Source organism: Pithys albifrons, chromosome 12 (assembly GCF_047495875.1).
Source record: "Pithys albifrons albifrons isolate INPA30051 chromosome 12, PitAlb_v1, whole genome shotgun sequence".
In the NCBI taxonomy this organism is placed as follows: Eukaryota; Metazoa; Chordata; class Aves; order Passeriformes; family Thamnophilidae; genus Pithys; species Pithys albifrons.
This window is the reverse complement of record NC_092469.1, coordinates 2,572,991-2,587,064: the sequence shown is the minus strand read 5'-3', so window position 1 is coordinate 2,587,064 and position 14,074 is coordinate 2,572,991. Positions and strand designations below refer to the sequence as shown.

The window sequence follows — 14,074 nt, the reverse complement described above, 5'->3', positions numbered from 1 at the left end:
ACCATCCCACCATGGACATGACCTGGGAGGCGCAGAGGCTGCTGGACAAGCCAAGCAAGAAACATGGCAAGGCTAAAACACTGATGTGAATTTATTTATTCCCTGATCTCTGTGGTGTAATAAAAGCAAGTAGAGATAACTCCAAGAAACAAGTCATGACCTAACAGGACTGTCATGAATGAGGCAGGACTGGATTTATCAGATGGGTTCCATCTTCTAAATAAAATTTTAAGTAGTTAGTACCTTGCCTGAATTTTATTTTGACATGCTTTCAGGGTTTTTCCCCCTGAGTTAAGCCACTAAGGCTTGCACCTGAGTCATGGGGGGGTTTCCAATGGAGCAAGTGCATCCCTGGCTCCCGAGCACTGTTGCTTTCCAGGACTGCACTAAAGAGGCCCAGCCCTGCTCCAGCCAGGACAGGTACAATCAGCCAACACTCTTCCCAAGACAACCAGCTACCAACCTACACCTCAAAAAATTACATGCTTCTTTCTCAAAGCAGCTCCAAGTCTGGGCTCTAACACACTTGACTGGAGTGCAGCTCTGTTTTCTATTGAGTGTTTAGATCTGGGAAACATGGCTTTGATTAAAAGTGGGCAAGCCACCAACTGTAGAGAATTTTCACATAACTGTCTGGCAAAAAAAAAAAAAAAAAGAAAAAAAAAGAAAAATTGAGCTGCAACAGTTATTACCATTCACCAAAACTTCTGCCCTGGTCCCTGAGGAATTGCCTGTTTCCCCCATGCACACCTGAGAACTGGGATGCTCCAGGTTAACAGCATGGCAACTGCCACAACACAGAGAAACATCCACACAGCCAGCACTTCACCACTCCCAGCTCTTCCCACAGTTATTTGGGCTTAGCTGATGTTGGGCTCCAGTAGCTTTTGCTGCTTCTACCTTTTTTTAAAAAAAACCAAACCACAAAACTAAAAACCAGCATTCTGTTTGAGCTAACTTGGTTATGGAGAGATGGAAAGAAGAGTGACAGTGAGACAGCCCCCAGAGTGCAGGTCTAACCCTGCTGCATTTCCCATCACTGGCAGGAACAGGCAGGCAGCAGCACAGGGCCAGGGCAGCACACTTCTCTGAGCAGGGGAAACCATGGATAAGTGACAAAGTTTCATCACCATTCCCTTGCTCAGAACCACTCTGCCAGTGACTATTTTCCAGTCATTCAACATTTGGCCCAAACAAATGGGTTTAGTAGGAATTTCACACCAGAAAAACTGCAAGCCAAGATCTTATTCTAACACTCCTGAAGGCAATGCCACAAGGCCATGGAAACAGAATGAAGCCACAGCAGCAGAGCCCTCAGGCCTCTCAATTCAACCACTTCCAGGCTGGATTTATTACAGTAACACTCACACTTCTCCCTGCTTTGTTAGAAACCCCTCTCTACCAAAGGTTTCCAGTGAACTACACCCTGCACAGGCTGCAGTTCTGCACTCGCCAAAGACACACACAGAAAGGGACCTCAAATTACTCACTCATTGAAATCTGGGGCACCCATGAGCACTTGCCTGACCCTGTGTTTCAAGTCCAGCAATATCTGACCCAGAAGGGACCCATGTTTAGGACTGGCCTTACCTGATGCTTCCCCAAACCCCCAGGTTGGCAGTGCCAGCACAGAAGTCACACAGAGGGGGATGGAGAAAGTGCAGCAGGACCACCCAACCTCCAGCCCAGGAGCCTTCCCCCTGGGATCCCAGTTCCCTGCACTCCTCATGCCTGGGGACGAGCTGCAGCACAGCACAAAGGGTCATGCAATGCCAGAACAAAAGGGTATTGCCCAGGCCTGGGAGAGGCCACAGGCTCTTCATGACCACAGGAAATATGATCCAAGCCAGCTGAAGCATCAGAACATGCAAAACTGTCAAATTGCATTTAGGGATGGCTTTTTGTTTCTTTTGAAAATTTTTAAATTTTTTCAAGTGGCCACATTAAAAGGAAGAAAACATCTTATTTTCACTTTCCAGAAGTTCTGAGGTGTCACAAGTGAAACAGTTCACCAATAAAATGTTTGGAGGGCCAGAAAACATCTGAAAGTCCCCAGCAGTCCTTCCTCTATAGCCATCTACCTTTCACAAAATCTGTAAACACATTCTGAACTGAAACACACCTTGTTCAGCCAGTTCTTACAAGAGCAAAGTTAGATACCAGGCATGACCTTCTGTAACCTATTAAATGCCCCCTTGCTGTCTGTCCACTGGATCCACTCCCTGGCTATTTCATGACAATATGTGATATTAATATTCTCTACACTTGCACACTGCCTTCCCTGCGCTTCTCCCAGCACTCACAAATACCCACATTAGCCCCCACAGCTGCATTCAGTGCTGCTGTCTGCAACTAAAGGCTTGAAAATGAAACATCTCCTCCAAATCCAGCCTCAAGTATTCGTGTTGTTATTCCATCCCAATCACATCCCTCTTTCAAAGTAATTTGATTTCCCATCTCTGGCACTGGAGGAACTCAATTCTCTCCTGGGTACCTCAGCTGCCAGGAACTCCTCAGGAGGATCCCTGAGCCCAGAGCAGGGCACAGGCAGTGCTTGGCACCCCCTGGCAGAGCCCAGCTCAGCCCTGGCAGGCAGCACCAGCACAACCAGCCCAATACGTCCCTTCATCCAAGCCAGGCAGGAGCTGCCACTGCTGCTCCTTCTCCCAGAGCAAGGAGGGTCAGGGCTCTTGTCAGCACACATGTCCCACCACAGCCCCAACAACACAGAGGTTCTAACCCAGCTGCCTACAGGGTTTTGTGCAAAACCTGCCAAAAGGAGCTTTTCCAGCATCTCAAATTTGGATATAGGTGTCAGAAGCAATAAATCCTTGCCCCCAGCTGGGTCCCCCTGTGCGAGCCCTTCCATGTTTTCTATGCACGGTAGTTCTCAGCTGAGCACTACTGAGTCTTTGTGCTCTGGGGTGCTGGGGTTTTTCCTTAATGAGTCAGAGGCCTTTTCCTAAAAGTTCGCTGGAACACATAAATGTGACATTAGAGATTTAGTAAAATTGCTCCAAAAACCCAGGACTGACGTTTCAGACAACGTGAAACACTCCAGCTGGAAGAGAGACATGACTTGCTTGGCAGATCCTTGTGCTCCTGTGTCAGCACAGCAACAAGCAAGGGAGCTAAAGCAGCACAGGGAGGTTATAGGAAGAGATAACATACCACAGAGTGGAAGTATCTGCTCCAATGTAGAAAAAAAGAGGAAAAAATCCACTTCCAGAGACAGCACCCACACAGGCACAGTGACAACCTGCATAAAAATCCAGCCCACAGCACATTTATCAGCAGATCATTAGCACATTGGCTGATTTTGTTCAGACTGAAGGCTGGTGCTGCTCCCAGGGAGCCCAGCAATTGATGATGGAAAGCAGTTGGCCCTAACTGGCATTTTGATGAGTGAAACAAACTTTGGAAAGTCCTATGGAATTCCAGAGACCTGGAGATCCCATCTCTAAAAGTAAGTCAATTAGAAAAAACACTGTCATTGAAATCATCCAAAATCAGCCCTCAGATGCTATTGCAGCTTCAGAAAAGTCCATAGTTTGTCTCATGCAGTACTTTAAATCAAGTAACTCTTAGAAAGTCTTCACAAACCTACTTCATGGTTACTGAACGTAACCCAACTGCTTAGTTATGTTTATCACTAGTGTTTTGCACAATAGCCAGCTGTAACATTTAATACTATAGTTTTTGTTTATCTTTTAGTGTAATGCTAAGCTTAAATAGTAGAACCTAGACAAAATTTTTAAGTTTTGTCTGTTTCTCTACACTTGCACACTGCCCAGAGGAAGGAGCCCAGAGGAATCCTGCTGCCAGCCCCAGGAGCTGTCCCAGCCCTGGAGCACCTCCAGGCCGTGCCACATCACAGCCCCAGCTACTCTGCCCTGCCAGGACTTGAACCTTTCAGGCAGCTGAGCACAGCCCTCCAAAGCAAGCCTTATAAAGCTGTCATAAAACTCACAGACATCCTGCACATTCCTGCATTTCGTCCTTTTATGCTGCTTCAGTTTGGGTTTATATCACAAATTCAGAGGAGGCACTTTGTCCAGGATGGGCACAAAAATCAAATGCCACATTATACTCTTAAGACACTGAGTTTCTCCAGCCACAGAACAGGAAATTGTTTTGGACACCAGCAATGCCAAGAGCAGAACTGCTCCACTTTGACAGGCTGTGAGACCATCACAGACCTTCAGACTCCAAAGGAGCAACTGCACCTCCTCTTCCAGCAGCAGGGCAGGGGCACAGGATTTCAACAGCTCCATCCCAACAAGGACAGCTGCCAAGCACCTCCATGGAGGGCGCTGCAGGATTACACCCTCTGCCAGTGCCTGAGCTGGGCCACCCCCAAGCTGTGACTGCCAATGGGCTCTGGAGCTCCGTTCCGAGAGGACTTTTGGGACATGTGATGTAGGTAGGAGGCCAAGCCCTGAGCTTACTAAATGTTGGCATAAATGTTCTGGTTTTCATAAAACTGTTTGGCTTATCACTGTTGGTTTATTTTCTTTTCATTGCTGAAAACCTTGTTATACACCTGGAAATTACTTTGCCAGGTTTTGGGGCTTTTTTAATAGTAATTTTCACATTTAAAAAAAAAAAGTACTGTACTACTAGCAAATTCTCTTCCTTTGAGAATGCTTTCTAAGCATCCAATATCCACATGGCTGTAAGAGACCTTTCCATCCTAATTCATTAACTGTGGATGTTAAGGATCAGCCCAGTATCTTTGCTGCTCCCACAAAGCCATCAGTGCACACAAACCTGTATCATTTACACATTTTAGAGGTAAAAATCATACCACTTCGGGGGTGTTTTCCACTAAAACCCTTCAACTTCAATCACATTGTAACAACAGCTACTTTGACAGTTACCTGTTCCTTCACAGCAGGTCACATTTCTCCTCTGAACACTGAAGGGGCCAAGGAATCATTAAACTCATTCCACTGGGATTTACTCCAAATTCACACACTGTGTACAAACCTCCAGTGTGTGACTGAGCATCAAACGGGACATTCTCACACATAAACCCTTGTGGAAGACCCAGCACAGAGGACACAACTGCCAATACCAGTTAAACTCTGCTGGAGAACCATTTTCACTCTCAGCCTTGCTCAGGATGTCTGACTCCCCAAGGAAGCAGGGCTGGCTGGGCTGGGGTTCTGGGGGGACAGGCACAGGGGAAGAGTATGGTTAAAAGCCTGATGTGACTTCTGGGAATCTGAGAGCCTTTGACTTGGGGAATACCATATGGTCCTGGCCTGGGGGTTGTGGCAGAGCCCTAAAAGCTGAGCAGAGCCAATGAACTGCTCAGATCCAAGGAACTGCTCTGTGTGTCACACAGAGGCCCCAGCTGGGGCACAGCACCTCCAAACCAAAGGCAACAGGCTGCACTGAGCACTGCCAACCTCCCTCCCTGGGCACCCCCTGCACATGCAGGGATGACCTTCACTGGGGGACACACACAGGGACATTTCCCAGACCGTGAGGCAGCAGAAGAGAGTAAAAATCCAGGAGTTCCCACACCACAGCAGGGCTTGTTTCTGTGCCAGCTCTTGTATCTCAGCCCCAAACCCTGCGCTGAAAGCCTCTCCTGCCCTGATGCAGCACGTGGCAGCTCTTTGGAAGTCACCACCCCCCTGTGCATGCAGTGCCTTTAGAACAATGGAGAGAGAGCCCAGGAGTAAAAGCACAAATAAAATAAAAGAAACAAAACACCATTTGCCATCAAACAATACCCCGATTTACAGTCAAGTTTCCTGCAACTGAAGGTAAGAAGGCATGTCCCCCCTTATAACACAGGCTTCTGTGCAACTTTGAGTCACCCAAAATTCCTTTTAATATCAATTTAATGTTAACTGTCCACATTACATGCGTCCACTACTTGTTAAAATATAAACACATATTGCACATCTCTCCCCTTCTTTAATTACATATGACACAGTTTATCACTTCTCAGCCTCAGGAAGGCCCACAAGCACATGCCTGGCCAGCAAGGACTGCAAGAAGCCATCCAGGACCACTCCCACACCCTTCACTGCACATTTCATACCACAGACAAGACTTTGTTTTTTCAGCTCTGCTGACTTGTGTCATCACACTTATTTTTTGCATTCTCTTATTTCCATTGAATTCTTTCTACTTTGTCCCCTCACTCCCCTTCCTACTCCTCTCTCCTTTCTCTATCACTATTTACCATTATTTCCTCCATCCCTGCAGGAGGGCAGGTGCATCAGCACGAGAATGCTGCTGACTCACACTCAGCCCAGGATCTCTCACTGCAGCTCCTCCTGCCCCCTCCCCAGTGAGCACCCACCCCTTGGCCTGACCCCCTTCTGAGGGGCTTTCCTGCATTTTGGCTAGAAAAGCCTGACCACTCCCCAGTCAGTTCCAGCAATGTATTTCCCAGCTGTAACTGGGAGATGAGCAAAACTGGACCCTGAGGGCCATGGCCTGTTTGAGCACTTCAGGAGACCACACCGTGGAAGTTTATTTCTATTTAAATGGTTGCCTGTCAAAGGCAGATTCTTCACAGAGCAGCCTCAACTGCAAATGCTGAAGGATCTCAGCTGCTTCCCAATGCTGAATTGATTTCTGGAATTACCATCTTACCAATTCTATTTCTAGAATTTCAGCTTACCAATGCTGAATTGATTTATCTAGAAATATAAACTAATTCCAAGACAATAAATCTTTGTTTATTTCCCCAAACAGTTAACCATTACCTCTATTCTGGTGGAAACAGGGAAGATCTAATATTTCACAGGAAAAGCTTCAGGAACTCCTAAGACTGAAAACAACACTGACAAATCTCCCATTTTCTGGTCATCAACTGCAAGCTCACACACATTTCATTCAGATTTTCACATTTCATCTCTAAGCAATGCAGCTTGTAGAGACTTACCACTGTTATCTGAGTTAATTTTGATTTCACATGCACACACACAACAAACAAGAACATACAACTCTGAACTCACAGCATATTGTAGGGCTCAAAAGCTAATCCAAATTTACATGGATGACTATGAATATAAAGGGCAGAGAGGGCCTGGATGGGTCTGGGAATTTACTTCTTTCCCTCACTTGCCTACCCGGCCAAGTAGTCAGGACTTCTTGGTGGGGCTCCAAGAAACGTGTGCTTGTACTACTGGGTGACTTTCTGCAAAGACCCAGGGGCTCTCAGAAGTCAGCCCTACTTGCTAAGGTAAGCATGGGCTAGTGCTAGACAGATGACTAAGAGTTATTAACAGAATCCAACCTTTGTGTCTCATTCTGAGACATGAACCAATCCCTGCTTCACTTGGTGAGCCTTGCACAGGGTACTGAGGAAGGAAGGGGCTGTTTTCTGCAGGGTCAGGCAGAGAAGCCTGAGGAAGACAAGAAGGTGACAGCTCTGTGACAGGACTGCTTGTTTGTCCCTGAGGAGCACCACATGTGGTGTGAACTTGCTGTGTCCTGCATTTCAGCCGTGAGAGCTGTGGGGGTGAGATGGCAGCAGGGGCTGGGGGAGGCACTGAATGAACGTGCAGGGATGGGGAAAAGCACCCTCACAAAGGGCACTCAGTGCACGGGGTGGTGAACGGCAGCAGCAGAACTACCACCTTGCTTGTCTCTCTCTGGGCTTTGCACAGGCAGGAATCCACACTCCTCTGCCTCCCTGGGCTCACGATGCCTCTCCCATCTTCACCTCAGTTGAAGATAAGACAATTAAGTCACTTCTTGTGCTGGATCTCACCACCCTGACCAAGATGAGCAGCCAACCTTTGTTGGGCAATGGCTGCAGCACAGCAGGGGCTGTCAAGAACATGTGATTGCTGCCTGCACCCCTCTGTAGACTCTCCTTCATTTCTGACTACACACCAGCAGAGTCACAGGACACACAGAGCAATCTGATTCACAAACAACAGCCAGATCAGTGTAACTGTTCAGCATGGTGACATTTCCCTGCCCAGGAGATGCCAAGCCATAGGATTACAGTCAGTCCCTCAAGGACTGGGTGACTTGGATGGACATGCCAAAAAGTAACTTTTGCCTTAAACTGGTTTTTCCAACACACAGACATCAGACTGAAGAATCCTGCAAGGTAAATAGAATTTAAGACAGCGCCTGAGCTGATGACTTTCCAACACCCACAAATGTCCTGTTTACACCTCAGGAGGAACATTCAAGTTTAAAAATGTTCCTGAAACAACTCTGACAATTCACCTCACCACATATGAATGTTCAGCTGGGAACAGTTATGAAATGAAGTGAAAGTACTTTTTTATTACCTCTTTCCTCAGCATCTGCCACTAAACCAAGCACATTTACTAAACTGTCAGTGCCTTGGTGGGGACAGACAGGGGGGCTCAGCAGGCTGAGGATGAAGCAGTTTGGGCAGGGGCTGCACAGCAAGCAGCTACAAAAGGAACAAAGTCTCACAGCTTTACCCAATGCAACTGCAGGCTGCTGCCAAAGTAAGGATCTCAGGCTCCTGCAGTCCTCTGTCTGCACCCTCAGCCTTGGGTCAGCTCCAGCCAGCTCTTCAACGGGGATGAATTTGAGCAGTTTGCCAATCCAGCCCCAAACAGCCTTCCCTCCCTCCCTCCCTCCCTCCCTCCCTCCCTCCCTCCCTCCCTCCCTCCCTCCCTCCCTCCCTCCCCTCCAAGCTTTGTCTTCTGTCAGAGCAGTGGGTGCATGTGGCTGAAACATGCTGGGGGGAGCACTTGGAAGAGCAGGGGGTTACCCCTCAGTGCAACTGGGCAGAGCCCTTCCCGAGCAGCGCTGGCATCTTCAGTCAAATTAAACCAATTGCAGAAGGGCATCTTCCTTCTTTCTCCAGATGCACTGAAGCCTGTGAGGAGAAGGGGAGGATGGAGAAGCAGTAAAGCCAAGCTGCCAGCACAGCACTGCCCAGGGCTCTCTATTCCAGCACAGGCAGGCAGCTGTCAGTCCACCAGACCTGAGGGCCTGCACGCTGCTGGGCTCCCCCAGAGCCCCTTCAGAGCCCAGCCCCTGCACTTGTCCTCCACCAGGTACTTATCTGTCCCAGGGGACAGGCTCCTCCTGCAGCAGAGCTGTGAGGTGTGGGAAAGCAGCCAGGGACTGCCAGCACACACGTGGTCAGGGGAACACTCAAGGGGACCCACGACCAGACTGAAGGCAGGGCAGAACTGTTCCTTGTTCAAACAGGTCTGGTTAGCCCCTTAACCTCCATTTCAAAATGGCACACTGCTCACTTTTTAAATTTACTGGGGGGGTGGGGGCAGGACAACAACAATATGGTGACAGGACACAGAACACAGTAAATACCCAGTGTCCTCATGTAAGCATTTACTCACTACACAATTGAACTCATCTAATTAAGGATCATTAAACCATCTCCTCTGTTCCCTCTACCTTCTAAGACTATTGGCTCAACATTTCTGTTCTCCACAGGCATCACAGAACACCCACGACTGCCTTTAGAGTGTGCCAGACACCAGTGCTATGGGAGGGAAAGCTTAAGCAAAGACTTCACAGCTGCAGCCTGTGCAAGCTGCTCTACAAATCAGTGCATCTTCCTTGCTTCCTTTTATTAACCTTGTGTAAGACCCTCTCAGGTAAGCTGAACCAAAGAGCAGACTAGTCCCCATCCTGTTCTCACTCGCCTTGTCTCTGACCCAACAGCCTGTGGTTGTCCCTGCCAACCTCTCGTGCAACCTGCTCAGCCAAAGCTCAGCATTCACCTACAAGGATGATTCCAATAAAAACATGGGATCAAGTGCACCAGGATTTAGCAAAACCTCAGCAAACAAGTCTACCAGGATTTATCAAAACCTCAGCAACTCACAGAAATCACCTTTCTTTCTCAAAGCACCCCAGTTTTCTCGGTTTCAGGTGCTTCCAGGGTGCAAGTCCCATCAGTGCTGCTTTGTGCTGCTACACACCCGCTCCCAGGCACAGGCTCACTGCTCCCGGGGTTCAGGGCGTGCTGCAACACATTGCCATGGAATACACCTGCAAGCAGTGGCGCTTCCAGCTGGCAAACTCTTACAAACAAGAAAACCCACCCACAGCAGAGATTCCCCATGGCTGCCCCAGGAGTCCCTGATAGCACACGCAGCTTTCCCAGGCCCCTGGAAACGCCTCCCAGAGGCTCAGGAGAGATAACTTGTTTCTTACCCTGAATACATCTTATTTCTCAGTGTCTCTCTGAATACCATGGAAATGTTGAAGGTAAGGTTTGGTGCGGTTCTGTGTTACAAGCCCTCCCACCCAGTCCCCGCACGTGCTCAGACTGAGCCGCTGGTGCCGCTCCGGAGGGAACAGCACGGGCAGGTGCCCACAGTGCGAGGGATACGGCGGGGGATTATCAGCTTTCTAGTGAACCCCGGACAGATGAAGGAAGGCAGTAAACACTGCATTCAGCTTCTCCGTCTGGGCACAAAAGCCTGTAGAAACGATGTCACTGCAGTTTACAGAAAGGTTTTGCTGGTAGTGAAGGCACTGCTCCCTTCGCCACCTCCACCGACCGGCCCGGGGCTGTCTCCGTACAAGCATCTCCCAGACAAATGCAAGAAGCCCTGGAACTCCTTCCTTTCATGCAGAGCACACTAATGCCGCGCCAAAAGCAAGCTGAATCCTCCTGTTTGAATCAGCGACCGAGGTAACACACGTCTCCATCCTCAGGAACGCTCACGCCGCTCAGAAAGCGAGCACGGCCAAGGAGCCTCTCCCCGCGCCCAGGCAGCACACAAAGGCACGGAGATACCCATCCCCTCAAAGGCCCAGAGATAACCATCCCTTCAAAGGCCACACGTGGGACCAGCTCACCCACAGTCCCTCACCGTCCTGGGCCTCTCACAGCCCCGCTCACAGCCCTCACCCCTCGTTCAAGCAGAGAACAAACCGCTCCAAGGGCTGCCCGGCTCATCTGCACTCCCCGGGGCAGAGCAAACACCGCAGTATTTGCACGTTCCAGGATCGACTATTCACAGGCGTTTTAGGCCTTTGCCACCCAGCACAAAGTAAGAAAGACAGGTGAGCTTAAACCCAACTAGTGTGGCTACAGAACAGGTTCGATCATTTCAAGAAGCGACAAAAATCCAGGAGATGATCAACAAGCTATTCATCCTCAGCAAGCACCGAGGGCCCTCCTCTCTTCTCCTTTCCTCCAAACTGCCCTCTGGTCTCCGGGATGCCACGGACCCCTGACAGCCTCGTGTGGCAGAAACAATGCCGGTTCCCGCAGGTACTCTGAACTCGCACAGAGACTTCATTGAACGAGGCACTAAAAACTGCTTCAGCAGCCCCACTCATCGCCTGTAACAGTTACCAGCGGCTGAGAGCACGAGCACAAACACCACAGCCTCAGGGATGCTGCAGGCTGAGGGGGAAGCGTGAGCAGCCCGTAAGGAGGGGAGGCAAACGAGAGTCACCGTAAGTCCCCTCTGCAGAAACAGCTCCTGAACGCTTCAGCCGAGCCTCCCACCCGCACGTGGGAAGGGAAGCACCGCACAGCCCGGGCAACCGCGCTAGGAACACACAGGAGGGAGATCACACAACAGGAACGAGCTGTGGCGCAAGCACTTCTGACACCACACAGACAGTGTTTGTGGTGATATGGGACTTCAGCAGCCACCTGGTCCGGAGTAGCCCCGGCATCGTACACCCGCCTGCTCCACGGCCCAAGCCCCCCGGCCCAGGCAGGCCCCACACGCCCTCACCCCACTCACCAAAGTATTCCTTCTTCATGTGCATCTCCAACTCCTTCTCCAGCTCCAGCGTCAGCGCCTCCAGCCGCCTCTCCGCCTGGCTGGGGCCGCTCTCCCGGCACGGCGTCACCTGGTACGGGAGCTTGAATTTGGGGGCCGAAGCGGAGCCTTTGGTGGGGCTGTAGGCGTAGGGGGGCGGCGGTTCGGGGGCGCCGGCCGGGTGCTGCGGGTCGTGCCGCGGCGGGGACTGGGCATGGATGCGGTGGTACACGTCCGCCAGCTCGGGCACGGCGCCGTCCTCCTGCAGGCCGGGCCCCAGCAGGGACGAGCGGGGCGAGGGCAGCTGCAGCTCGGGGTAGGCGCTCATGGAGCCGCGGGAGCTCCGCGAGCTCTGGCTGGAGATGCTGGAGCGGGGGCTGACCACCGCGGGGCCGCCCGCGCCGCGGCCGTCGGGGCCGCACAGGCTGGAGCGGGGACTGGCCATGGCGAGCCCCGCGCCGCCCGCCCCCTCGGGCTCGGCGCTGCCCGGCGGGCCGTACCTGCAGTCCGAGTAGCTGGAGCGGGGGCTGGCGGTGCAGGAGTACTGGCTGGCGGTGCTGGAGCGGGGGCTGGCGTGGCGCTGGTCGTAGCCCATGCTGATGCCGCTGGTGCGGTTGCTGCTGGGCTTGCTGCCGCCGCCGTCGTAGCCGGTGAGGCTGGCGCGGGGGCTGGAGTGCTTGCTGGTGTCGCTGGCCGTGCTGGCGTAGCTGGAACGGGGGCTCAGGGCGGCACCGTCGTACTGCACCAGGCTGGCGCGGGGGCTGCCGTACTTGTCCTGCCCGGGCACCACCAGGCTGGAGCGGGGGCTGGAGAACTTCTCGTAGGGCAGCGCGGCCGCGCCGCCCATGCTGGAGCGCGGGCTGGAGAACTTGCCGTGCTCGGCGGCGGGGCCCGGCGGGGCGGCGGCCAGGCTGGCCCGGGGGCTGGCGGCGCCGAACTTGCCGTCCGCGCCGCCGGCCGCCCGCCCGCCGCCCTTGGCCACGTAGCCGCCGTCGTAGGCGCTGCCCGCGGCGTAGCGGTAGCCCTCGGCCGAGTAACGCTTGCCCTTGTCGGCGAAGCCGCTGTAACAGGGCAGCGCCACCTCGGAGCGGGCGCACGGCCCCTCCTCGCAGCACGGCTCGGCCGCGCGGCCGTGGGCGCGGAGCGGGGCGGCTCTGCCGCAGGGGGCGGCGGCGGCGGAGCCTTCGGCGGGCGGCGGCGGCGCGGCCGAGCCGTTCATCTTCCGGCCCCGCTGCTCCGCCGTCATGTGGGCGGCGATGACCCGCTTGGTCTCCTCCAGGTCGGGGTGCAGCGCCAGGTCCCGGCGGCCGCCCCGGCCATACGGACCCTCCGGGCAGGGCTCGTAGAGGGACAGGTCCTCCATGAACTTGGTGGCCTTCAGTGCCATGTCCTCCTCGTACTTCTCCATGCTCGGCCGGAGCCCGGCGGCGCAGGGGGAGGGAGGGCGGCGAACTCTCCGCGAAACCGCAGCCCGGAGCGAAGAAAGAAAACGGAGAGAAAAAAAAAATCCCCAAAATCCCTAAATCCAGAACACAAAAACCACTCCAGAAGAAAGCCCCTTGCCGCGGTCCTGGCGGGACGCGGCTCCTGCGGCGGAGGCTGCGGACGCGGTGCGGTCACCCGGGCGGCATCCCGCGTGCGGGTCGGTGCGGTGCTGCCGGCGGAGCGCGGCCGGCGCGGACGAGTAGCCCCTATGTCACTTTCCAGCCTTAAATAAGTTGCTCGGTCCAGTCAATGGCGCGCTGCGCGGAGGAATTTGCGCTCTGAGGGTCCCGGCCCCCGCCGCCCCCGGCGGCCGCCCCGCAAAGAGGCCGCGGCCCGCCCGCACCCCCGCGCGGGGCGAAGGCGGCGGCCAGCCCGGAGGGGCTCCGTGGCGCGGCGAGCGGGGCGCGGGGCGCGGCGAGCCAGGGACTCCTTTGTGTGGGGCAGGAATGCGAGGAAGGAGACTGGGCGCTGCGTCCCGCTGGAATGTAGTTAATGCCGGAGCCAAACAATGATTTTCCCCGAGTCAGGCGGGGAGAGGCGGCCGCGGCGCTGCTCGGCGGCGGGGTCGGCAGCTCCTGGTCGGCTGGGCTGGCCGAGCCCGGCCCGTTCGGGCGGGCGGTGCCGCTGTCACCGCGCCCAGCCCCGCGCACCCCGCACCGCTCCCGCCCCCGCGGGCTCCGCGCCCCGCGCCCAAACTCTGCGGCGGCACCGCGGCCTCGTCCCGGGGGAAGGGGCGGCTCTGCCCACCCACCCTCCGAGCGGGCAGCGCCCCGGGCAGGAACCGCCATCGGGGCGGTGCTGCGAGGCCGGCGGTGCGGAACCAGCCCCGCACCTGTGCTGAGTCCCCAGCGCTGGCCAGGGGGCTCCGC

The 14,074-nt window shown here is 53.8% G+C and overlaps 1 protein-coding gene across 1 annotated transcript in view; it reads right to left on the bottom strand.

The window, feature by feature from the left end:
• Positions 1 to 13,823, bottom strand: part of WTIP (WT1 interacting protein) — an 89,713-nt gene extending 75,890 nt beyond the window's left edge. Inside the window, exon 1 of the mRNA XM_071567327.1 lies at positions 11,703 to 13,823. Coding sequence (XP_071423428.1) covers positions 11,703 to 13,128 — 1,426 coding nt within the window. The 5' untranslated portion in view covers positions 13,129 to 13,823. The remainder of the gene's footprint in view (positions 1 to 11,702) is intronic.
• Between the last annotated feature and the right edge of the window lie 251 nt (positions 13,824 to 14,074).